The sequence below is a fragment of the Anarhichas minor genome, unplaced genomic scaffold, assembly GCF_050575085.1.
Source record: "Anarhichas minor isolate MPS153535 unplaced genomic scaffold, ASM5057508v1 ptg000051l, whole genome shotgun sequence".
NCBI classification, from domain to species: domain Eukaryota; kingdom Metazoa; phylum Chordata; class Actinopteri; order Perciformes; family Anarhichadidae; genus Anarhichas; species Anarhichas minor.
In genome coordinates, this window is record NW_027466497.1 from 3,899,616 (window position 1) to 3,923,673 (window position 24,058).

General features: G+C 43.9%; 1 protein-coding gene and 1 long non-coding RNA gene across 8 annotated transcripts in view; one reads left to right on the top strand and one right to left on the bottom strand.

Moving 5' to 3' along the window:
* Positions 1-24,058, top strand: part of LOC142972093 (triple functional domain protein) — a 70,928-nt gene that overhangs the window by 39,585 nt on the left and 7,285 nt on the right. For 4 of the 6 annotated variants that reach the window (XM_076112893.1, XM_076112894.1, XM_076112897.1 and 1 more), the window contains exons 11-51: positions 3-134; positions 1,166-1,396; positions 2,150-2,272; positions 3,145-3,336; positions 3,866-4,035; positions 6,703-6,877; positions 7,080-7,275; positions 7,896-8,062; positions 8,199-8,318; positions 8,464-8,655; positions 8,759-8,908; positions 9,006-9,120; positions 9,626-9,741; positions 9,888-10,010; positions 10,108-10,302; positions 10,408-10,523; positions 11,289-11,355; positions 11,496-11,605; positions 12,188-12,257; positions 12,672-12,761; positions 12,843-12,935; positions 13,126-13,237; positions 13,376-13,566; positions 13,944-14,045; positions 15,634-15,663; positions 16,224-16,369; positions 16,475-16,574; positions 16,681-16,924; positions 17,019-17,129; positions 17,976-18,169; positions 18,268-18,438; positions 21,510-21,605; positions 21,944-22,092; positions 22,185-22,251; positions 22,476-22,579; positions 22,710-22,779; positions 22,872-22,961; positions 23,043-23,135; positions 23,437-23,487; positions 23,584-23,661; positions 23,740-23,931. In XM_076112893.1, the coding sequence (XP_075969008.1) occupies positions 3-134; positions 1,166-1,396; positions 2,150-2,272; positions 3,145-3,336; positions 3,866-4,035; positions 6,703-6,877; positions 7,080-7,275; positions 7,896-8,062; positions 8,199-8,318; positions 8,464-8,655; positions 8,759-8,908; positions 9,006-9,120; positions 9,626-9,741; positions 9,888-10,010; positions 10,108-10,302; positions 10,408-10,523; positions 11,289-11,355; positions 11,496-11,605; positions 12,188-12,257; positions 12,672-12,761; positions 12,843-12,935; positions 13,126-13,237; positions 13,376-13,566; positions 13,944-14,045; positions 15,634-15,663; positions 16,224-16,369; positions 16,475-16,574; positions 16,681-16,924; positions 17,019-17,129; positions 17,976-18,169; positions 18,268-18,438; positions 21,510-21,605; positions 21,944-22,092; positions 22,185-22,251; positions 22,476-22,579; positions 22,710-22,779; positions 22,872-22,961; positions 23,043-23,135; positions 23,437-23,487; positions 23,584-23,661; positions 23,740-23,931 (5,334 nt within the window). The remainder of the gene's footprint in view (positions 1-2; positions 135-1,165; positions 1,397-2,149; positions 2,273-3,144; positions 3,337-3,865; positions 4,036-6,702; positions 6,878-7,079; positions 7,276-7,895; positions 8,063-8,198; positions 8,319-8,463; positions 8,656-8,758; positions 8,909-9,005; positions 9,121-9,625; positions 9,742-9,887; positions 10,011-10,107; positions 10,303-10,407; positions 10,524-11,288; positions 11,356-11,495; positions 11,606-12,187; positions 12,258-12,671; positions 12,762-12,842; positions 12,936-13,125; positions 13,238-13,375; positions 13,567-13,943; positions 14,046-15,633; positions 15,664-16,223; positions 16,370-16,474; positions 16,575-16,680; positions 16,925-17,018; positions 17,130-17,975; positions 18,170-18,267; positions 18,439-21,509; positions 21,606-21,943; positions 22,093-22,184; positions 22,252-22,475; positions 22,580-22,709; positions 22,780-22,871; positions 22,962-23,042; positions 23,136-23,436; positions 23,488-23,583; positions 23,662-23,739; positions 23,932-24,058) is intronic. The other 2 variants (XM_076112898.1, XM_076112896.1) reach the window with 1 other exon arrangement.
* LOC142972096 (uncharacterized) lies at positions 20,154-23,739 on the bottom strand. 2 transcript variants are annotated; one of them, XR_012959441.1, is made up of 3 exons: positions 23,022-23,739; positions 21,922-22,191; positions 20,154-21,587 (listed from the first exon to the last, which is right to left on the bottom strand). It is a non-coding gene; the product is annotated as an uncharacterized LOC142972096 (long non-coding RNA). The 2 variants fall into 2 exon arrangements; XR_012959440.1 differs by having other exon boundaries at positions 21,922-22,194.

Genomic DNA, 24,058 nt, shown 5'->3' on the forward strand with positions numbered 1-24,058 from the left:
AGTACATGGGCAACGTGGACTCGTGGTGTAAGGTGTGCGGCGAGGTCGATTTGCCCTCCGAGCTGCAAGACCTTGAAGACGCCATCCACCACCACCAAGGCCTGTATGAACACATCACTGCTGCCTACTCCGAGGTAACGGCAAGGAAATCTAAAATAAATTTACTTTACCATGGGCTGTATATTTGGCAGCAATATCCTTGTTATTTCTGTTTCAGTGAACAAAAGTCACAATTAGATTTATTGTGTTATTAGAACATAAGTCACAATAACAATACAATAACCGAAATTAAGTTCACTCTCACAAACTCTGGAAAATGCAGCTCTCGTATTGTCTTGGGTAGAATTTAATTTTGTTGGATGAAGTAAAAACTATAGCTATTGTTTATATATATATATATATATATATATATATATATATATATATATATATATATATATATATATATATATATATATATATATATATATATATATATATATATATATATATATATATATATATATATATATATATATTATCATACATTTAACTTTCCAGCTAAAGTCTGCACAGTACTACGCTGTACTTCAATGTGATTTAGAATAAACTACTGCTTGTACTCTGTTAATATTTCATTTTGTGAACAACTTTTTACGAGTTCATGTTGAAAGAAAAGTACGTATATATAAACACAGATATAGTTTGAAGATAAGTCTTTTGATTCATGGTATATTGTGCATGTACATAACATTATCTAGCATGCACATATGCGCACACACACACTGACTGTCAACAATTGGTAGTTTTACTAACTGTTTTCGACCCCCTCATTTGCCTCCCTGGTGAGTGATCACACTGACAAATATAAAAGGAATTGCAACTGTACAGTGCGAAAACCACAGTTTCTCACTAATTCCTCCTTTGTGGCTCTTTAATTTATCATTTCCCTCTTTGAGTTTCTAATTGTGACATCAGAAGAGTGCTTTCTCCGGCAATCATCCACACAGCTTGCTGGCTGTTGGTATTTAGATGATGTTTATATTTCTAGGTCAAGTCACATACAAATCATATTTACACCAGAATACTTTTGGACTTGTATTTTCATTGTTCATGCTTTTCTCTTTCTTTAATTGTTGTGCATAGTAGTTGTGGGTAAACACTTCATTTTCTACCTCCTCCTCAGGTGAGCCAAGATGGCAAAGCCCTGTTGGACAAGCTGCAGCGGCCGTTGACCCCGGGCAGTGCTGATTCACTGACGGCATCGGCAAACTACTCCAAGGCTGTGCACCACGTCCTGGACATCATCCACGAGGTGCTGCATCACCAGAGACAGCTGGAAAACATCTGGCAACACCGCAAAGTGCGGCTGCACCAACGTCTGCAGCTCTGTGTCTTTCAACAGGACGTCCAACAGGTCAATACACGCAGACACACCTACACATATTGTATATATGTTTGTGTTTATATATGCGTGCACACAAAATGTTCAAACGTGGTACTTCCAGGACCAAACTTAGTTTTTTTCAGTATAAGATTGAGAGGGTTAGACAGTAATTTGAAAATAGCAGGGTAGCCTACTGGTTAGAAGCGTTCTACTCTTAATAGAGGGGTTTGATCCCAGCAGCAGCCATGTTTCCCATCATAATGTCCTTGAAAAAGTCGCTGGAACGTCGTGTCTTCACTCATCATGTGGTTCAGTGGAAAGGAAAGATAAACAAATGGCTGAAATGTAAGTGTTCTCTGCAGAATAACAGAATAAAGGCTCGAAAAGGAGTACAGCGAGCCTGCCATCATCAAATAGTCCCAATATGATAATACAGGAGCATGCCGTCCCCCAAAAAAAAAATCACGGGGCATTCCTGAGTGTGTTGACATGGCAACTGTTGCTATGGCAACTGAATTGGGTCATATGTCCATGCAGATGCAGCGTTCATCCATTAACCCTGTGAAGGACGGAATGCAGGGAGAGGAGTGTGAAAACGAGCTGCTCGGTGCAGAGCCTCGTACGACGCTGATCTTTATTTCTGTCATCACTCTTCTCTTACACACTCGCTTGATTACGTTCCACACTCGTGTGTCTTACTCTACCGCCTTAGAGCGCCCCCCGGTGGTTGCCTATTTCCGAGTGAACTGTTTCACTTTATGGTCGTGTGGTCTCTCTGCACAGGTGCTGGACTGGATCGAAAACCACGGCGAGGCCTTCCTCAGCAAACACACAGGTGTAGGGAAGTCCCTCCACCGAGCCCGAGCGCTACAGAAACGACACGAGGACTTTGAGGAAGTGGCACAGGTAGCCCGGTTCTGTTTCTGTAACTCTCCCCCTCCACCAGGTTTAAGCCAATACCACTGAGTTGACGGATGTATTCCCTAATGGTAAAATAGCACATAGTCACCAGTTACACAGCTACAAGTAAGTAAACTGTAACATCTGCTATGAAATTGTGTTTTTGTTCCTTTAAGTGTCGTGTTATGTTAATAAGACACTCCCTTGCTGAATTCAATACACCCCGGGGTTTGGCTTTGGTATGAGTAGTTGCCTAAATTAATTAGCTAAAGCTTATTGGCTAGCTAAAGCTTGCTTATGTCAGCAAACTTAACATAGATATTTCTGTATAACAGACAATACGTAATGACTCTTATTAATTTATGCTACGTTACAGTAGGTTTTAGCGTAAAGCTTTATCCCAAAATATCACATCTGGCTTTAACACTTTTAACGCAGCTGTTCCCACTAAACGTCCTGTAAATGTGTGATTAGCGTAAAAAAGTTGTCGAATTCTCTTATCGATAAGAAATTTTAGGCACTTTACATAAGTAAAGGATCTCCCTCCACCACTGAATAAAACTGACACAATTGTGTAGAATACTTGCCCAGCATGGCAGCTGTGATCAGCTTTAACTGATATCCCACCTCAATGTGGTCATTTGTTTCTGTAGCGTCTATCTTCTTCCTCTTTACACCACCTTCAGCCACTCTCTGTCTCCATTTCCTAGTTCACTAGTTATCTCTGTGTAACTCTACTATCACACTGACTCTATCAGTGAAAAGGTCTCCTACATATCCTGTGTCCTCTCTCTGCTCGTCTTCAAAATATGCTTTACTTGTATTATACCGTCGCCTCGGGTTAATCCACCTCTCTCTCTCTCTCTCTATCGGTGTAGAATACATACACCAATGCAGACAAGCTGCTGGAGGCGGCCGAGCAGCTGGCCCAGACGGGAGAGTGCGACCCAGAGGAGATCTACCAGGCCGCCCACCAGCTCGAGGACAGAATCCAAGACTTTGTTCGCCGCGTGGAGCAGCGCAAAGTCCTGCTGGACATGTCTGTCGCCTTCCACACGCACGTCAAAGAGGTAGGCAGGGAGGATGACGTAATGCTGAAGTGGATGGTGGGCTGTGTGTTTGTGTGGATGAGAGCTTTCACAGTGCTCTTTGAGCAAGAGGGAAGTAATTATCAGATCAAATGCCAATATGTGTGTGTGTTGTTTTGCTTTTTGTACAGTTAGTCACATAGAGGTGGACATTTCGCAGGCCTCACCTCGTAAACAAGGACAGTTTAGGGGAAAAGGTTAGAAATAGCATGGAGTTAGGTGAATGTTGAGATTAGGCTTGATGGCAGTCACTGACCTGTCCTCTGTGAGTGTCGTTAAACAGCTTTGGTAATTGCAAAAGTGACGGCAAATTTGTGTTGCCGATTGTTTGCGTGTTAGGGTGTGACCACAGTGAGTGTGTTCTGTGACCAGAGTGAGGATTGTAAGAGGTGCTTCAGTGCAAGTCCATCAAACAATGTGTGTTTTCATAAGTCAGCCTCAAAGCGTAGTATAAGAACACTCTTGTGTTGTAAAACAATATGCAATCACACCAATGCATGTCCTCCCGTAGCTGTGGACGTGGCTGGAGGAGCTCCAGAAGGAGCTGCTGGACGACGTTTACGCCGAGTCGGTGGAGGCCGTCCAGGATCTGATCAAACGCTTCGGCCAGCAGCAGCAGACCACGCTGCAGGTCACCGTCAACGTCATCAAGGAGGGAGAGGATCTCATCCAGCAGCTCAGGTAGAGGTTAATGCGCCGGACTAGAAATTAAATGTGTCGCATAGAAGAAGTCTATTGAGATATGATCCACTGCCACGTCTGGCTTATTTTAAATTTTTTATGAAGCTGCTAAGATATCTCGTCAGCCATATGGTTCTGTATGTCTTCTTTTATTGTTTTAACAGAGGACACATGCATTCTTCTTCTCTGTACAATAACAGACTGCATTTTAAATCTAGAAGAGTAACTAAACTACATATAAACTTACAAATTAGTAGATATGAACAACAAAACTAACAATAGTACTCCCCTTCTGACAGTGATCTGAAATCAGCCTAACCTTCAGTTCTAATGTGAATCCAAAGGCAAATCTGTAAAACGAGTATCGGTTGAATCAGGCAACTAGAGAGTAAAACCGATAAACTAATTCTGTAAACCACTAATATATTAAGAGAGACAACCAAGCAACAACATAACGGTGCACATGCTGCAGTATGCCCACAAATGCTGCAGTAACCCTCCGGGCCAAGTAGGCCACGTTCACGCTGCAGGCAAGACAGATTTGTATCTCAAATAATTTCTTTAACAGACTGACGCACTGTTATTTGCAAGTGATCGGATCGGATTTGTGTGTCCAAACATGGTGCCATTGCGTAGCTACGCGATGCAGCTTTCCAACGAGGACGCATTGGAACAAAAACACTGTGTGAAGTCGCGGTGCAGGACACCTCCATCGCACCAGACAAACTCGGCGACGGAGGAGGCTGGTTTACATTGCAATGTTAGGAGGAAGCAGCATGAAGTGAAAGAGCCAGCAGACTATTTATTTTGGTGTCTGTCTCCTCTGTTGTGCTACGTAGCGCTCTAATAGTAGCGTTATGGATTCTGCTCAGCACTTCCACAGTTTTGAATCCATTTTCAGCAGCCAGAGCGCCCAGATGAAGCCGCCCGCATCTGTAGAAATCCTCGCTTTTTTGCCGTCCAGACATAGTAAAATAAACCGAGATACAATCTGGATATGCCTCCAAAAAACCTGATTTGGGCCGGCAGTCAAGAAGATCTATAAAGGACGATACAAATGTAAAAAATAAACAGCGCAAAACCGTTTTTAGGTCCACTTACATAATGGTCTCCTCTTCTCTTTTGCTCAATAGAGCTTTGGCAGCGTGGTTAAGACATTTTTAATTGAAATGTGTGCGAAGGGAATATGTGAATTACAGGCAACAAATAGTCAGTGTCATTTTAAAAAGACAGCATTGAGATGCATGAAAATCAAAAAAAGAAAAGCTGAGACGATTGTAGGAGGTGTTTGAGAGGTGGATGCAGTTGACCCTCCTTCTCCAACTCTATTTTTACACAGATACCAGTCCCTCTTCTTCCTCCCTCTTCATCCACCCCCCTTTTCTCTCTCTCTCTCTCTCTCTCTCTCTCTCTCTCTCTCTCGCCACCCCTTTCTCCCTGATGTGTTGGCTCCACAGGGGATTCTTACATAAGTCTGCTTTTATAAGCGTGTGTCTAATTGTGTGGCAGTCTCCCCGGGAGGCAACTGTAACTCTATACACCTTTTGCGTGTGTGTAGGAGTGTGTGTGTGTGTGTGTGTGTTGTGTGACTCTGTGCTGTTTGTGCGCACACGTGCGTTCATGGATTTGCATTTGAGTGTTGGAGTGTATCTTTCACGCTGGATAATCAACCTGAAGCCAATCAGCATCCGTCTGCCCTCCGCTGTCTTTGCTGACTCACATTCGTCCTCTCGTTAACTCACTGGTGTCTGTGTGTTCATGCATCACACATGTGTGCATCTGTCACATTGATGATTCACAATCTGTATGACCCGTTTTTCACTTTCCCACTCGATGTGCGGTCCACATTGAGTTCACCGGTGTTAAACTGTCGTTGTATATCGGACGCTCTCGACGCATTACTGATCCATGTAACGCAGGTTATCTGAGTAAATCTTTTTAGTGTGGAATTATTCTGGTGCAACAAAAAGATCTAATATCCGGAAAAGAAAATACTGGACAGAGGCATTGATGTCAATTAGACCCCAACTGTGACATGATCAACATGCAATTTTAAATAAATATTTGAAAAAAATGTCTATTTTTGTTGACAAAATATTTGAGACTTTTAAGACTGATGGGACTAAAATGGCCAGAATTTTAGTCAACCAAAACTTGACAAAATTGGATTCATTAATTTTCATCAATAATATTTGATGCATTCTTTTCTATACTCTGTTCACTTCTACCTTCTTTATGCATTTGGTGTTATTTCCCTGTTTAACACATGTAAATAAAAAACATTCAAGACGGCAGGATGTTAAACAAAGTGTGGGACTTGAGTCTAGTGATGTTTATTGTTAGATAAATTTAAAAAGGGGAACAAAGAAATCGAAACATAAAAAGTCAGTCCACAAAATGCAGTCTTGAAAATGAAATTTCTAAGGTAAAACTGTTTTCAGGCAGAACTTTCCACAATTTAAATTAACGTTTTACTTTTCAACTTTTGAGCTGCTTTGCGGTATTACAGCTGAATACGCTGCTGCAGGCGGTGCTCTGCAGCAGTTTCTAGAACAGCTATAAAGACACAGTTTGGCGTTGAGCCCAACTGTGTCTTTATAGCTGTTCTTTTAAGTGCACAGCGCTGCTTCTCGTAGCTTATTGCTTAATTGCGTGTGTCTGTTCCAGGGACTCGGCCATCTCCAGCAACAAGACTCCCCACAACAGCTCCATCAACCACATTGAGAGCGTCCTGCAGCAGCTGGACGAGGCCCAGGCCCAGATGGAGGAGCTCTTCCAGGAGAGGAAGATCAAACTGGAGCTCTTCCTGCAGCTCCGCATCTTCGAGAGGGATGCCATTGACGTGAGTCTGCTTGGGAGGAGAGGGGGCGTGACTGTTTCTGCTGTTTGTAAAGTAAAACAAAGACATTTTAAGAATACCATTAAATACAATACCATAACATTTCTTTGTGCTACAGTCTCAGTCAATAGCCTTTGAGCATTGTAAAAACACTGTCATGGTGTTTGTGGCCTCTGAAAAGTGGAATCTTGTTGATCTTCCTCAGATCATCTCTGACCTGGAGTCGTGGAACGAGGAGCTGACGGGTGAGATGACTGAGTTTGACACAGAGGACCTGACGCTGGCCGAGCAGAGGCTGCAGCACCACGCCGACAAAGCCCTGACCATGAACAACCTCACCTTCGATGTCATCCACCAGGGCCAGGAGCTGCTGCAGTACGTCAACGAAGTCCAGGCCTCTGGTGAGAACACCACCCAGTCTGTACTGCATATACAGCACCATGGCATCTTTGAACCAAAAACAATCAGGCTTCTGAAATCTGAAAACACGCTACTTTTCTGAATCTGTCCTCCTGTGAAGCGGCCATTATAAGCTATTAAATCTCAAACGCTGTAAAGCAGAAGTGAAGAGATGTTTGACTGTCACCCGGTTGCCACATCAGACATCAGTCATCATGCAGCTGAGGGTGAAAGGAGGATAGAGCTCCTGTTCACTGTTGCTGCACAGATTTCTGTGTTGGCTACATTAGTTTAATATTGATGCTGTGTAGGTGTCTCGGGTCAGATTCGGTCAGCGTTTGTGATGAGAGGCACCCACTCACTAACCATAATAACTCACCTGTGATCTCACATGCTAATAGGTGCTCTCTGAAACAGCACAAAGAATGGTTACATCATGTCACGCGTATTATTGAAACATACTGATAATATGTTGCTTTACAGGACTAATACGAATGAGAGTAATAATTAAGACTGTCAGGGATAAAAGTATTGAAAGTTGATTACAATCGCAGGCAGAACTTCAGGTCCTTCGGGTCTGTTGCGATCCATCCAAACTCTTAACGTGTGACTTGCCTTTTAGGCGTGGAGCTGCTGTGTGACCGGGACGTCGACATGGCTACACGGGTTCAGGACCTGCTGGAGTTTCTCCACGAGAAGCAGCAAGAACTGGACTTGGCAGCCGAGCAGCACCGCAGGCACCTGGAGCAGTGCGTCCAGCTGAGACACCTGCAGGCTGAAGTCAAACAGGTAGCACAAACAGTCTTGAAACTGCGACAAGGCACCATCTGCAGGCCAACGTTTTGCAACTACAATATACCAGGATGTCCACAAGACCTTTGATCACAGCTTTCCTTTTTTTTTTTTTTTTTTTTTTTTTTTTTAGGTTCTGGGTTGGATTCGAAACGGCGAGTCGATGCTGAACGCTGGTCTAATAACAGCCAGCTCCTTACAGGAAGCTGAACAGCTGCAGAGAGAGCATGAACAGTTTCAACACGCCATTGAGGTGCGACACTGTTTGTTTATCCCATCGATTTCACCCTCCGTTATGTATTCTGTCCACACTCTGAAGGTAGCTTTGACATAGTTAGTTGCTCATAATTTGAGGTCATTCTAACCCCACACTTTCTCCACCTCTTCCTTCTTTGCAGAAAACTCACCAGAGTGCCCTGCAGGTTCAGCAGAAGGCGGAGGCTCTGCTCCAGGCAAACCACTATGACATGGACCTGATCAGAGACTGTGCAGAGAGCGTGGCCTCCCACTGGCAGCAGCTCATGCTGAAAATGGAGGACCGACTCAAGCTGGTCAATGCGTCGGTGGCCTTTTACAAGACCTCTGAACAGGTAGGAGACCCCACGGAGGGTCCAGCATTCATTTGAACTACTCCTCAAGACTTCTGCTGAAACGTCAGTGTTTTCCCGAGACTAAGTGTGGCTGTCCCTTCAGGTCTGCAGTGTGTTGGAGAGCCTGGAGCAGGAATATAAGAGAGAGGAGGACTGGTGCGGAGGAGCCGACAAACTGGGACCCAACTGTGAAACGGACCACGTCAGCCCCATGATCAGTAAACACCTGGAGCAGAAGGAGGCCTTCCTCAAGGTTAACATACAACAAAATCAAAGCAAACCCCGAACATAGTATCAGGTTACATCTCTGATCTCAGTGTGTGTGTGTGTGTTTATGATACTTCCATCAGGCGTGCACTCTGGCGAGACGAAACGCAGACGTCTTCCTCAAGTACATGCACAGGAACAGCGTCAACATGCCCGGCATGCTGAGCCACGTCAAAGCACCAGAACAGCAGGTTAAAAGTAAGTATCGGAGTAAAGAGTGATGGATAACTGGTGAATTAGACAGTAATGGGTAAACAACCCTTCAAGTTTACCAAACCAACACTGACAGTTCGATTACAATTACATTCTAGTGTAAGAAAATATATAACTCTACATCAAATTATTCCAAACGACATACATTAGTGGGTTCACGATGTATTCAGTGAAGCGGTTTGGACCTTCTGATCTCTAAAGTACCACAGAAGCCCTAAAATACTTAAGTACGTGTTGTAAAATAACTGACAATGGTGAATATGATATGTCAAAACCAGTGTACATAAAGATTTGTTCAAGAAAGTTACTTTTTGATATTAAAAAAATCTAAATAAAACTCCGCTCTGGCTAGAATATCAAATGGTAGAAAAGCTCCTTAACAAATTTGGATTCCTGTTATGTTGCCAGTATGCAGAACTTTATTTAATGTGTTCAGTTACATTTCGTAGTTAGTTGTTGAATGCCTGAATTTTGTTTCTGTTGTGTTAAGACATCCTGAATGAGCTGCTACAGAGAGAGAACCGGGTTCTCCACTTCTGGACCATGAGGAAGCGACGGCTGGACCAGTGTCAGCAGTATGTGGTGTTTGAGCGCAGTGCCAAACAGGTAAATGAAACGCACGAACAAATAGTTAAGTTAAGGTAAAGACAATACACTTTTTACTGTGTGTAGCTGCAGGAGTATAGCTACACACTCACACTGCTCTCTAATGTCACGAGATCTGACGACACCTGCATCCTGTGTGTTTCCAGGCTCTGGAGTGGATTCACGACACTGGGGAGTTTTACCTGTCCACACACACCTCCACCGGCTCGAGTATCCACCACACCCAGGAGCTGCTGAAGGAGCACGAGGACTTCCACATCACAGCCAGGGTTGGCCTCACACACACAAACACACACACACGCATGTCACAGTGTGTATGCTAGCGTGTGCATATAACACTCTCTTCTTCTTCTTCTTCTCCTCCAGCAAACTAAGGAGCGTGTGAAGCTGCTGATCCAGCTGGCTGACGGCTTCTGCGAGAAAGGCCACAGTCACGCTGGGGAGATCAAGAAATGGGTGACGGCCGTGGACAAGCGCTACAGAGACTTCTCGCTGCGCATGGACAAGTACCGCTGCAGCCTGGAGAAAGCCCTGGGCATCTCCTCGGACTCTAACAAGGCAGTACGTGGTCATGTGTTTTGATCGATTACAGACGTAGAAGATCAGCTAATTCACATTCCGTCCGTCTCTTAAAATGACCACAATATTTTACTTTGTCTGCGTCAGAGTAAGGATCTGCAGTTGGACATCATCCCAGCCACGGCTCCAGGGTCAGAGGTCAAGCTGCGGGATGCCGCTCACGAGCTAAATGAGGAGAAACGCAAGTCGGCGCGCAGAAAGGAGTATGTCACCACTTCCTGTTTGTGTCGTACTTCATCAGAAAAAGAACTTGCTTTTTCACGTTTTGCATAAAAAAAGTTATAGAATTGCTAGTTCAGAATAATTTAACGAGAGGTGCACAAGGTTGTGCCTTGTATAAAACTGTTTAGCATTTGGCTCGCATAGCTAAAACCTCTGAACAGTACGTGTCATGCCTACAGACTAAACAAATAGTAGCGAGTCAGCATTTTCACAGTATTTTCCCTGTTGTTGGAAATATGTTTTATTGCTCCAAAGGACGTGTAATTAAATGAGTGGCTCAGTGCCCAAAATCTGCAGCAGAGCGGACTAGTGCTTGCTCTGTCGTATCGAAACCGAGCCCCGACTTACTTAGTAGTTGTAAGTGGTTCCGAGTAAACGAGTGAATTCATTGTAAATGTGTGCACATGATGGAGTTTGCGGGATTCAAACCTCCTCCTCCAGACATCGGCCTCGTCTTTGCTGAGCCAGCACAAGAAGTTTAGACGCAACAGTCGAGCTCCGCAAGAGAGCAAACGAGTCGACGTGTAGTACGCAGGAAAAAGAGACTGTCATTTTGTACGAGCAGCACAAATCATGAGCGGTCACTCGTGGACCACGTACGTTTTATGGCCTGAAACTCTTTCATTGTGCATTAGGGTAAATGGATGCAGCAGAAAGAGAGCTATTGGCATGGTGATTTATCATTCTGTAGATGAGGACAGTATGACAATTGCTAATTGTGTGTCTTTGTGTGTGTGTGTGTCTAGGTTCATCATGGCAGAGCTGATTCAGACAGAAAAAACCTACGTGCGAGACCTGCGGGAGTGCATGGATGTGAGTTCAGTCTCACATCCCACAAATTAAACTGTTTCTTGTCAGAGTTGTGCAACAACTTTTCACACAAAATTTGGAAATATATCAGAAACCCTCTTGAGGAGTTTTTTTTAAATATTTCGCTTCCTCTCTCTGTGCAGACCTACCTGTGGGAGATGACCAGTGGAGTCGAGGAGATTCCTCCAGGAATCATCAACAAGGAACACATCATCTTTGGAAACATGCAGGACCTCTATGAATTTCACCATAAGTAAGAAAGACCTTTTAGGACTTCAAAATCAAATGTTTAAACTAGATCTGCAAGTATAACAGGGTGCTAGTTTTAAATGAATATTAATGGTGTGACATCTTTTAGCAGCGTCTTAGTTCATCATTTCTCGGGACCCCAAAACCCGCCAGAGGGTTTTAAATCAGTGTGTATTATAGCGAGAAACTGAAAAACAATCAAATATAGCCGGATAGTCCTCTGCTCGAACACCTTGGTCTGGAAAAGTAACCAAATTGAAGATTAAATTTGTGATATTTCGTAAAAAATCACTTTATCCTAAATGACTCATTAAAAATGTTCCAAAAATAAACGCTTTGCACCGACCAGATCCTGGAAAACAAACAAACAAAAAACAACAACATTAACTTCTGCGCTCCTCAGTGCAACTGGGAAGTCGTGAATGAACGACTCGTCATGTGACAGAAACTACTGTCTGTTTACACAGAGTAGAAAAAAGAGGACAAAGAAGACAAGAGTTGTAGAAATAACACTTTTTATTTATTAAAGCTCTTGTGTTTTTTGCTTTCTCTCACATTTTAAATCACTCACTCTTTTTTTTGTCAGCATCTTTCTCAAAGAGTTGGAGAAATATGAGCAGCTACCAGAGGATGTTGGGCATTGCTTTGTCACATGGGTATGTATTTCAATCTGATCCGCTCTCAAAAAATACACAAAAAGATTGTTTTGATGAACGATAGCGGTCAGTGTCGAGCTCAAACACGCATCATTTCCTGTGACTGTTTCATAATAACAGTCTTGTGGTTAATGTGAAGATGCTGCAGTAGGAAATATTAGCTTTGCGTTAACAGTAACTTGAGTCTGCATGTTTTCCGGGAATGTTCCCACAGACGCAATCGCCACTGTGTTACCTCGATAGTGACTTAAACAACATTTACTTAAATGGAAATCTTCTATATTGCCACTTTACTGTTTCTGGAATGGAGCAACATAAAAGCGTATGTATTTAGCTCACAGGTAGTAGGTTGTAAATATGATCGATTGCTTGTTATTGTCGCAATAATCGTCACGTATTCCTCTCTTCGTCCAGGCTGATAAGTTCCAGATGTATGTGAACTACTGTAAGAACAAACCCGACTCCACCCAGCTCATCCTAGAGCATGCTGGGAACTACTTTGATGTGAGTTATCGCCTGCGCTTGATACATTTGGATGGTCCTTGTCAGCTACGTGCGATCACATTACTGTTCTTCTCCGTGCAGGAAATTCAACAGAGGCACCGACTGGCCAACTCCATCTCTTCCTATCTGATCAAGCCCGTGCAGAGAATCACCAAGTACCAGCTCCTGTTGAAGGTAACCCACCCAACCGATTCTCACTGCCGTGGTGGCCGCCTCCATTAGATGCTTGTTGTCCTGATTTCTCTCTCTGTGTGTGTGTGTGTGTGTGTGTGTGTGTGTGTGTGTGTGTGTGTGTGTGTGTGTGTGTGTGTGTGTGTGTGTGTGTGTGTGTGTGTGTGTGTGTGTGTGTGTGTGTGTGTGTTAGGAGCTGCTGACTTGCTGTGAAGAAGGTAAAGGAGAGATCAAAGATGGCCTGGAGGTGATGCTCAGTGTTCCCAAGAAAGCCAACGATGCAATGCACCTCTCTATGCTGGAAGGTGATTAACACACACTCCTTGTTATTTATGTTGTCAGTTGTATTAAAAGTAAGCTTATCTTCTATTAAATAACAGCTCTTCATAAATCCGGCATCATGTTTCTTTGTTTTCATGCTAATATCCCCCTCCTTCTCCCAGGTTTTGATGAAAACATCGAATCCCAGGGAGAGCTCATTCTCCAGGATTCGTTCCAGGTCTGGGATCCAAAGACTCTGATCCGTAAGGGTCGAGAACGCCACCTCTTCCTGTTTGAGATGTCTCTTATCTTCAGCAAGGAGGTCAAGGACTCGAACGGCAGGAGCAAATACATCTACAAGAGCAAACTCTTTGTAAGTAGACGACGGATATTAAGACGTTTGTTGTGTTCGTTAGCTTAGAATGAGCCGGCCGCCATGTTTCTACAGTAGCCCAGAACAAACAAACCAAACACCGGCTTTAGAGATTTCATGTTTTTCCGCGTCAGCGTCTCACACTGCATTTTAAGCTCCTATCAGGCTTTTGAGTGTCTGTAGTGGTAAATGACATAATTAGCCTTTTTTATGTTTCTCCATGCCTCATATCTGCAACTGCAGTACTTCTACTTTACAAAATACAAGTAAATCTAATTGACCCGACACTTAAGAGGCTCACTTCATCTGGAGAGAGAGCTTTTCAAATAGCTGGTCCACTGCTGATATCTCCTCGTGTTGTCCTTCTCTCTTCTCAGACGTCAGAGTTGGGGGTGACGGAGCATGTTGAAGGAGACCCCTGCAAGTTTGCTTTATGGGTGGGACGGACCCCGACTTCCGACAACAAGATTGTGCTCAAGGTAAAACGCACTTCCTCTCTTCTGTTCCTTCTAAAGGGTTCGACCGCTATAGGTTTTCTAAAACGGAACTCAAAAAGTCTTGAAACCAAAGAAATGATCATTGATTATAGGTACTCAATCTAACTAAGTACATTTACTCAAGTATTGTACTTAAGTACATATTTTAGGTACTTGTACTTTATCTGAGCACATGCTACGTCTATACTTCTACTCCACTACATCTCAGAGGTAAATGTTCTTTTTACTGCCCTACATTCGTCAAACATCTACGAATGTAGCCTGAAACATCAACAGCAGTAACATACAAGAAACACATTAATGCAGCAGGAACATTAATCCCAAAACATCATATCAAATTGTAAAACACTGACGAGGAACATTCTCCTGCACAATCAATACTTTTACCTTTTATATTTTAAGTACATTTTCCTGATCAAACTTCTGGACGAAGGTTTTGAATGCAGGACTTTTACTAGTAGTGGACTAGTAGTATTTTCACAGTGTGGTATTAGTACTTTTACTACAGTAATGGATCTAAATACTTCTTCCACTACTGTCTTTCCTGTATAGTAAATATGCAATCAAACAAACGTCCATATCGGTGTGTTGGATGTCACCGACAGATCAATGTCTGATTGGGAAACAAACGCGTCGGAAAATCTTTCTAAATCGGAAAATCGGTCTAACTCAGTTTTCTCTTCATATTCATCCGCCTCCTTTCTTCTTATGTTCTAATCTTTCCTGTGTTCTCTGACATCTCGTTTGATTGCATGAGGAGCTTTCTGTAGTCACAAACTCCATTTCCGTCTCCTTAATTTCCGTCTTCTTTCTGTCCGCCTCTGTCCTCCGGTTAGATTCTGCTTTGTTTCCATCTGTTAACAAACTCGGGCACATCTGCATACCTGGGGCTGTGTTTTCTGTGGATGTTTGTGTCTCTAATTCTCTCTGTGGGCCGACGTGCTTCCACCAACGCTGCTGACACTGATTCAACCCCTGATCGCCCACAATCTGCCGTCCTGGCTCTGTGCCACTTTGTGAAAGTGACGAGTAGCCACCGTTCTCCTCCAGAAAAACAAGCTTTTTAATCATTTCGACGCCTTTTGTAGAAGCAAGATATGGCATCGCTTTATTTTCTGCTATGTGTGAATTTTTCGAGCCCCCGTTTTTTAAAACATCTTCTGTGTGTTTTCCTGTCGAATATTGTCACAGACGGATTCAAATTTTGTGTCAGCTGTTGGAACAGCATGAAGCCAAAATCCTAACACTTTAATTCTGCGCGTTACAACTCTTTATTACATGTTTACCACCAAACTAACCACTGAGAAGCAGTCATATGGTATGTGCCTTGTAAATGAAGTGTGTCTCATTACTAACTACACACACACACACACACACACACACACATACACACCATCCATTACAATGTGCTACAGATTTAATTAGCCTACAGTTTGCTGTCAAGGCAAATTATCAGTGTTGTGCGTTTCTATCATGTCAAACCATTTTTGTCAACGTAAAAGAAAATGTCATGTTGATCTTCTGAAACCAAACCAGTGAAATTCTCTATTTTATATTTTAAATTTCAAAGCTAAGTCAGGGATCCAAACACGGAGCAATGGTGAGTACAAACTGTCCCACCACACAGCCCTCAGCCACTTCTCACAAGTCTGAAACACAAAGTCTTAGCACCTCTTATCCTCGCCCTTCTTCTTGAACGATAGCTTAAAAGAAGACTTCACCCCCCAAAGGACCTTTTGAATATCAATCACCTTCCCTTCAATCCTCGAAGAAAATAGTATTTTTCTCGCATGCCTGCAAGGCCGAACGAAGAATCAAAAAACTATATCGAAACATCCGTTTACGTCTCATTTATCCAGTTGTGTGCTCACTACTTACTATTTACTATTTTTCAGTTTTTTGATTCTTTGTTCATTATAGAGGCATGCGATAAAAATATATATATGAGCATATAAATGGTAATATTATTACATAGTGGAAGTATTCCTTTAAGAACAGTTCATTGGACAGCTGACAAAATAGTTTGGGAAGAGATGTCAAGAGATGACAAGAGGTGAATTCAGACTTGTGTGAAACACGAATTCCAAAGAGAGTTAATTTCTTGACGACTCTAACCTCTTGACTTCTTGAACACTCGTTCCATTATTTCCCCAACAACAGGCGTCGAGCATTGAGAACAAGCAGGACTGGATCAAGCACATCAGGGAGGTGATCCAGGAGCGCACCATTCACCTGAGAGGAGCGCTCAAGGAGCCCATTCATATTCCCAAAACAACTACAGCCAAGCACCACAAGGGAAGGGGAAGGTAAACACGTGACAGCCTGCAGTTTAAGATGTTCAGAGGGAATCGAATCAATCGCGTGCACTCTGACGCTCATGCTCACGGCTTTCATTGATTTATGTCTATCAGGGATGGAGAGGACCTGGACAGTCAGGGTGAAGGCAGCAGCCAGCCAGACACCATCTCTCTGGCATCCCGCACTTCACAGAACACACTGGACAGCGACAAGGTGAGCCAGCACACACACACACACACACACACGGATAACGTCAGTCAGAAGAACCATCCCCAACCAGGTCGTTGTGGTTAACCTTTCTCCCCCCCCCCCCCCCCAGCTCTCCGGTGGCTGTGAGCTGACCGTGGTGATACACGACTTCATGGCCAGCAACAGCAACGAGCTGACAGTGCGGCGCGGCCAGACGGTGGAGGTTCTGGAGCGCTGCCACGACAAGCCGGACTGGTGCCTGATCAGGACCACGGACCGCTCCCCTGCCCTGGAGGGCCTGGTGCCCTGCTCCATGCTCTGCATCGCCCATTCCCGGTCCTCCATGGAGATGGAGGGCATTTACAACCACAAAGGTGGAGAATGTGCCGTGAATGCTCAGTTTTGACGGAGTGTGTGTCTGCACCGTAACGTACAATTTAAACCATAACACCGCTCTGTGTTTCACAGACACTCTGTCGGTGTGCAGCAATGACTCCATCATGCCAGGGTCGTCCGCTACGCTCCAGCCGGGTCATCATGGCATCGGCTCCCACACCTCACCAGGGCCTAAACGACCAGGTATGCTCCCCTGTGCCACACTAACTGCAGAATTGTACTCTTCAGCACACGTTACTCCCACTAGAGCACTATCAAAGTTAAGTAAAACCACTTCTTGAGTGTGGTGTTCTAGTGCTGGTTCTAACTAAAGGTATCACATTAAGCCACCAAGTACTAGTGGAACCGTACTTTTTATTCTATAGTAAAAAGGGACTATTTATAGTCGGTGTATGCTTTTCTTCTGTCACCTAAAAGAAAGACCCATCTAAAACAATCTACATCAGTCTAAGTGTTGCTATATTTAGACTGTTTTTACTGGTTTACCGTACTGTCAGACAGCTTTACAGTCTGTTTCCGAGGAGGAGCTGAAGCTGTTTTCTCTGCTCTCACCAAAGCCACGAGACTCCTTTGACGAAAATGGCAATTTTACCTCGCAGAAAACGGGAGTTACTGCTCTACCGCTGCCTCGATCGGTACATTAGTTTTTGTTATTGTGTGACTTGGTGAATCAGAGCTAACCCTTTACAAGTCTCATAAGAACACAAACAAACTAACCGATTGAAGCAGCGGTGGACCAGCAACTCTTGTGTTCTGCGAGGTAAAGATAAATGTTTTTTCTTAATGGGGTCTGGTTGCTTTGGAGAGAGCATAGCTGGATATAAACCGCCTCAGTTCCACGTCAGAATGGCTGTCTGACGGCAACGTATAGGTGAAAATATTCCTTTCTTTTCTTGGTGGCCCTTTAACTGTTGAATGCTATGTAGATCTTTCAGATAAGAGGTTGTCCTCCCGCTGTTATTCTACTGTGTGGCTTTAAATAGCCCTCCACAGAGCAGCAAGCTGAGTTTGGTGCGGTTTATTTCCAAGGTAACACTCTGCGGAAGTGGCTCACCAGCCCGGTGCGTCGGCTAAGCAGCGGCAAGGCAGACGGCCACGTGAAGAAGCTGGCCCACAAGCACAAGAAGAGCCGCGACGTGCGGAAGAGCGGGGAGATGACGATGGGCTCGCAGAAAGACTCGGACGACAGTGCCGCTACGCCTCAGGACGAGACGGTGGAGGAGGTGGGTGGATACACGGTACTCGACACTCTCGATGTCGTCCTCTCTCGTGTAAAGTATTGCGATGTAATCGCCCACTTTGTCATCCGTGTGTGCTGCAGAGGGTTCGTAACGAGGGCTTGTCGAGCGGCACGCTGTCCAAGTCCAGTTCTTCGGGCATGCAGAGCTGCGGAGAGGAGGAGGGCGAGGAGGGCGCCGACTCGGTGCCTCTGCCTCCACCCATGGCCATCCAGCAGCACAGCCTGCTGCAGCCAGACTCACAGGACGACAAGGTGAGGAGAGGGAGGACGTCACGGTGGAGACGGAAGAGATGGGTCAGCGAAAAAAGGGACAGACAGGGAAAGATGATGAACAGGAGACGCAGAGGAGGCAGGAGGAGAGATTAGGATTTGGGACTGGGACACAAACTGAATTCACCTTTTGACTTTTTACATTCTCGGCGCTACGAAGTTGGTTCACAGAGTTCTTTCAATTTTAGGTCAGAAAGGATGTTAGGAGTTCTTTCGTTCCTTTTGGAACTAGGCCTAGGAGAATCTATATATAGGGATATGAGCCGAGATGCCATCAGCGATCAGAAGCTCTACTTCAGAACGTTTTCTCTTTGTGGTTTGACTGTGGAATGTCCTGTGTAGTGTCCTATTGAAATTAAACACTAAAAGCAGCAGAACAGTTGTGCTCTGTACAAGAAATAGTCAACAGGAGAGACAGCTTCTATCGGAAACTAAAACTATATTTAAGGGTTAATTTCCTTTGGATCATACATCCTGTAGATTTAGGGATGGGGTAACAACTTAAGCTAATTAAAGCATCATCTATGAACTTCTTAAAGGCAAATGAATCTCATTGTACACAGGTCCTCTTTCTTTTTATTGCTGTTATGGTCTTTAGTTCTTTTTCGCTCATCTCAGTCTCTCTCTTTCCCGTGAAGAAGGGCGTTTCCTGACACAGTTTTGAGTGACTCCTTAGATTTTGTTATGCATAACTTTTTTATCTTTGCATGTTGCATCATATTCTCTTCTAAAGCAGAAAGCAATGAAAGGTTTCAGGTTCTCCAAGTCTCCTCGACCAAAGCGAAGGCACCCCTGACACTAATTTCTGTTTCTCTTTTGTTTTGTTTCCTGGTTGTATCGTTTGCTGTTTGCCACACTGTAGCATTACCTTGATTTATGTCCTGTCTTTGCTTTGTCTCAGTTTCCATACCTCTCCATCTGAAATGCCCTGCTACTCCCCCCGTCTCTTCCCTCGGTCAAATCTTTAATTCTCTCCTGTTTTTCCCCCCACTCTTCAGCTTTAAATGCTACTTGCTTAAAGCCTTATTCTTTGATTTCTACAACAGTTTCTGGATTTGAAAGGAAATTGAGCTAGCTGCTTTTCTTTTGAAAATATACCTTTCTCTATCCCCTTAAAGTCACTCTTCCTGACTTTTTGTATTTTTCTGAACCCTTAAAACATTCCCGTATTTCTTTAGTGGAGAATCGTTTCCTTCCATCGTTCTTTTAGTTTCATTGCTTTTGACTTTCTGCCCTGTTTCTACAACACACCACTGTAGAGTCGCCCGGGCAGATGAGCATGACCATTACGGGAGAATGTAAATAAAGAGAAGATGCGTGTAGCTCTTGAATCTATATGGATGACAATGTGGAGTTTCAGTACAGATCCGAAGGCTTTAATGCCGTATTTGCGTCTATAAATTCCAAGGACATTTTTAATTTTATAATGCCGGCTTGAGTCTGTTACGGTGACACGGGGGCTGCAGCTTTTTCCTGCATGTTTAGCACTCGTATGGTTGGGAAAATGTTGGTGGCTGAAAAGAAAGTAGATGAGAATATACATACAAGGAGGAGAGTCGGGAGTCTCCGTCAGGTGAGCAGGCAGCTCCCCTGGACTATAATCACAGTTTAGACCCCACACTGAGGTGAAAATTCAAAAGCCCCCCTTGTTCCCATCATCGTCCAACCCCTCACCGTCCCCTCCCTCACCCGCCCTGCCCGCTCGTCCTCATCTCCCTTTTACCCTCTGTGCGTTAACCTCATTACCCATGCGAGTAATTGGCATCTCAAACGCTGGCGAGGCCAGAAGGGCACACAGCCTCACCCAGAAAACCTAATTGGGGAAAGTCTTGAAGCACAGCACAGCAAGGGTGAGAGTCTCCTGAACTATATATACATACATACATATTCCTCTTTCATTCTCGCCCTGTTAGCATCCTTTCTTTTGTTTCACAAGCTGTTCATCATCACCCGTGAAAGCAACGGAAACATCCTCCATTCAGACGTCACTTTCTTCCCCCCCGACCTTCTCCCCATCACCATTTTCTGACATTTAACTTTTTTTTCCCCCATATCTTGATTTAGTTTCAGCCTCATATTTTTTACCTTTTCATTTTTTTTCATATACTTTCCCTTTTCACTTTGTTTGAACCTTCAGATACAATTCACGTGTGGAAACATCTTTTTGGATCTCTCTCTCTCTCTCTTCAGACAACGGCATTAAACATTTAACAAACATTTTCACTGAGTCATTGCTCGCTCAAATAACAACAATGAAACATTCACGTTCAATAAAACTAATGAAGAAAACTGAAATGAATCTTAAAGGCAGAGTGAGTAGGATTTTCCCCAAAACAAATGATCTCAATCATCACTTATGACCCACTGGAAATGTGTCCGTATCTTTTATTTCTTACTTTGCTGTGTTCATTTCCGGGCGTCAACATCTACAAAAACGCAGCGACCAGGTGCCGGATCGTCAGCACGCATCCATGAGGGAGCTAAATGTCGGACATAGCGCAGAAAAAAAGCCAAATATAGCGAAACGTCAAGCGGACGAAGCTTGTCCCAAAACGAGAGAGAATCTGGGGCTGGCTTCCACCTGCTGACGAGCACCTAGACCCGCGTTGAGGACGATCCAATTGTGTTTACAAACGATAAAATCCTACTCATTGTGCCTTTAACCAGAACTTAAGAATTACCTTCATACATTAAATAATATTAAGCTGTAGTGGCTTTTTATATCCATTTATGGACTCTTCCAACTTACACGTCCATGAAGAATCTCACTCAAGGGTTCAGTAAGCCTTGAAGTTTTATCATAAAACAGATGATGCATTTATTGATTTATAATTTTCTGATTTTAATTAATACATCTTTTAAAATGACAAGTAAAGCTTGTATTAATTGTAAAGTAGAGTCTGGTTGCTTTAACCGGCACTATTTTCTCTGTAGGAAGAGTTGTATAAGACCAGATTTAGTTGTTTAGTTTTGTTAGATTGTGCGTCTTGTCCAGCTCTAATCTTCGTGTTTTCTTCTCCTCCCTACTCTCATCTCTCTATTTTTTTACCCAGACCTCTTCTCGTCTGTCGGTCCGTCCATCCAGTTCGGAGACGCCCAGTGCTGCTGAGTTGGTGAGCGCCATCGAGGAGCTGGTGAAAAGCAAGATGGTAGGATGTTGGAGGAAAACAAGTTTGAGGTGTCCCTTCGTACATGAAGTTATTCTGCCATGGCTAATTTTTGTCTGTATATATATATAATTCACGTGGTCTGAGAGAGAACTAGACTTCTTCACCTCCTCTTGGGTCTGTTTTCTGTAAAAGGGAGACGGACTAATTAAAAAGAGACTCTTCGGTGTTTATTGAGGAAACCTGCCAGCATGTGGATTAGGGCATCAGCTGACTCCCTGTTTATGATGAAATTATCATATGCACACGCGTCATTTCGTTAGTCATGTGAGCTCTTGTTTCACGCACTTCAGCTTACCTTGTGTTTTTCTCTGCTGTAGGCTTTGGAGGACAGACCCAGCTCACTGTCGGTAGAACAGGGAGACAGCAGCTCCCCCTCTTTTAACCCCTCTGACAACTCCCTCCTCTCCTCCTCCTCCCCCATCGAAGAGATGGATGAGCGCCGGACCAGCGTCCTCAAGAAAAGGCAGTACGTTCACGTCGTCTGTTTCACACTCCGAGGCGTTCGGCTTGTTTCTTGAATGTTAAGTAGAAACGTGAGATTTTCCTCTTTTCTTGTAGTTACATTCTGCTGGAGTTGGTGGAGACGGAGAGAGATTATGTCAGAGACCTCGGCCTGGTGGTGGAGGTGAGTTGGTGCTTTATCAGCTGCTTTGTCAGTTGTACACGACTTACTGTCTGAAAATACAACGGTTTGGTGGTTTTCTAGTAAGTTCCTCTGTAGGTCAAGCAGAGTGGTTTCCCTGATAGCAGCACAGCTTATTTTAAAATGGCACGAAAAGTATTATAATTAATTAGCTTTACAGACTGTTGTAAATGTGTGTTGCTGTCTCTGTGTGTCTCCGTCATAAGGGCTACATGAGCCGGATGAAGGAGGAGGGTGTCCCTGATGATATGAAGGGAAAAGACAAAATCGTGTTTGGCAACATCCAACAGATCTACGACTGGCACAAGGAGTATGTCTCTCTCTCACACACACACACACACACACACACACACACACACACGGAGAATGCAGAGCTTTCCCTGTTCAGATCAGCTAGCACAGTAGCTTACTCCCCTCTCTCCTGTCTCTGTCTTGTTTAGTTTCTATCTTGGGGAGTTGGAGAAATGTTTGGAGGACCCTGACAGACTTGGACCGCTCTTTCTCAAACAGGTTCGTCCTCAGTGGATTTCCAACTCCTGCTTTATTTCTGCATTCTTTTAATACATGTGATCATGTTGTAATGTTGTGCTTCTTCTATCCAGGAACGGAGACTAAACATGTATGTCGTGTACTGTCAAAACAAGCCCAAGTCCGAGCACATCGTCTCAGAGTACATTGACACCTACTTTGAGGTATGAGTCAGTTTTTATCATCAGATATTGCAAATGTGCGTCAAGCTATCGGCCTCTGACCTCTGACCCTCGACCCTGTAGGACTTGAAGCTGCGGCTGGGACACAGGCTGCAGATCACAGACCTGCTCATCAAGCCGGTCCAGAGGATCATGAAGTACCAGCTGCTGCTTAAGGTTGGTCTGTTACAATACAGCAGAGGGCGCCAGAGCTTTATCCGCTGCTTATGCTCTCCTTTATCTCGTCTCGTCCAAACGATTTCTGTCAGAAAGGAATTAAAGAACTTACCCAAATATACGCCGGTTGAGTTCAGTGATTGAAGCAAATAAAAGCCCAAACTATTAATTGCAGTTTTACAGTAATACAGTATGTCACTATCATCCACCGTTTAAAAATGTACGTCACTGCTATTTATAATCTACCCTGATACTTAAAAGTTGTTCAATTTACATTTTCTTACTTTCTTTTCTGTTTTAGGACTTCCTGAAACACTCTAAAAAGGCGGGGCTGGAGTCTACGGAGTTGGAGGTAAGATAATGAGGTCGTGCTTCTTATTCACATTAAAATCAAGCCGAACATTTTCCGCAATTCCATCAACCTGTTGGTCCTTTGTGACTCTTACAGAAAGCGGTGGAGGTCATGTGCATCGTGCCAAAAAGGTGTAATGACATGATGAATGTCGGAAGGCTTCAGGGATTTGATGTAAGAAATCACATTTAGTTATACAGCACATTCTTCACAGCGTGTTGCCTTATTTACAAAATCACTTATCTTCTCCAGGGGAAGATCGTGGCTCAGGGTCGCCTTTTGCTGCAGGACACGTTCATGGTGTCTGACCCGGAGGGCAGTTTGCTCGGCCGGATGAAGGAGAGGAGGGTCTTCCTCTTTGAGCAGGTGGTCATCTTCAGCGAGCTCCTCGATAAGAAGAAAGGTTTCTCCTTGCCAGGCTTCCTCTACAAGAACAGCATCAAGGTAACGGGACATATATGAGGGGCAAGGATGTGTGCTACTACATTTTCAGTCAAATCAGTTTAAAGGGCTTGCAGCTCCCTCTGGTGGACGAACCTTAGCGTGTGAAAAATGAGTTACAAGCAAATAC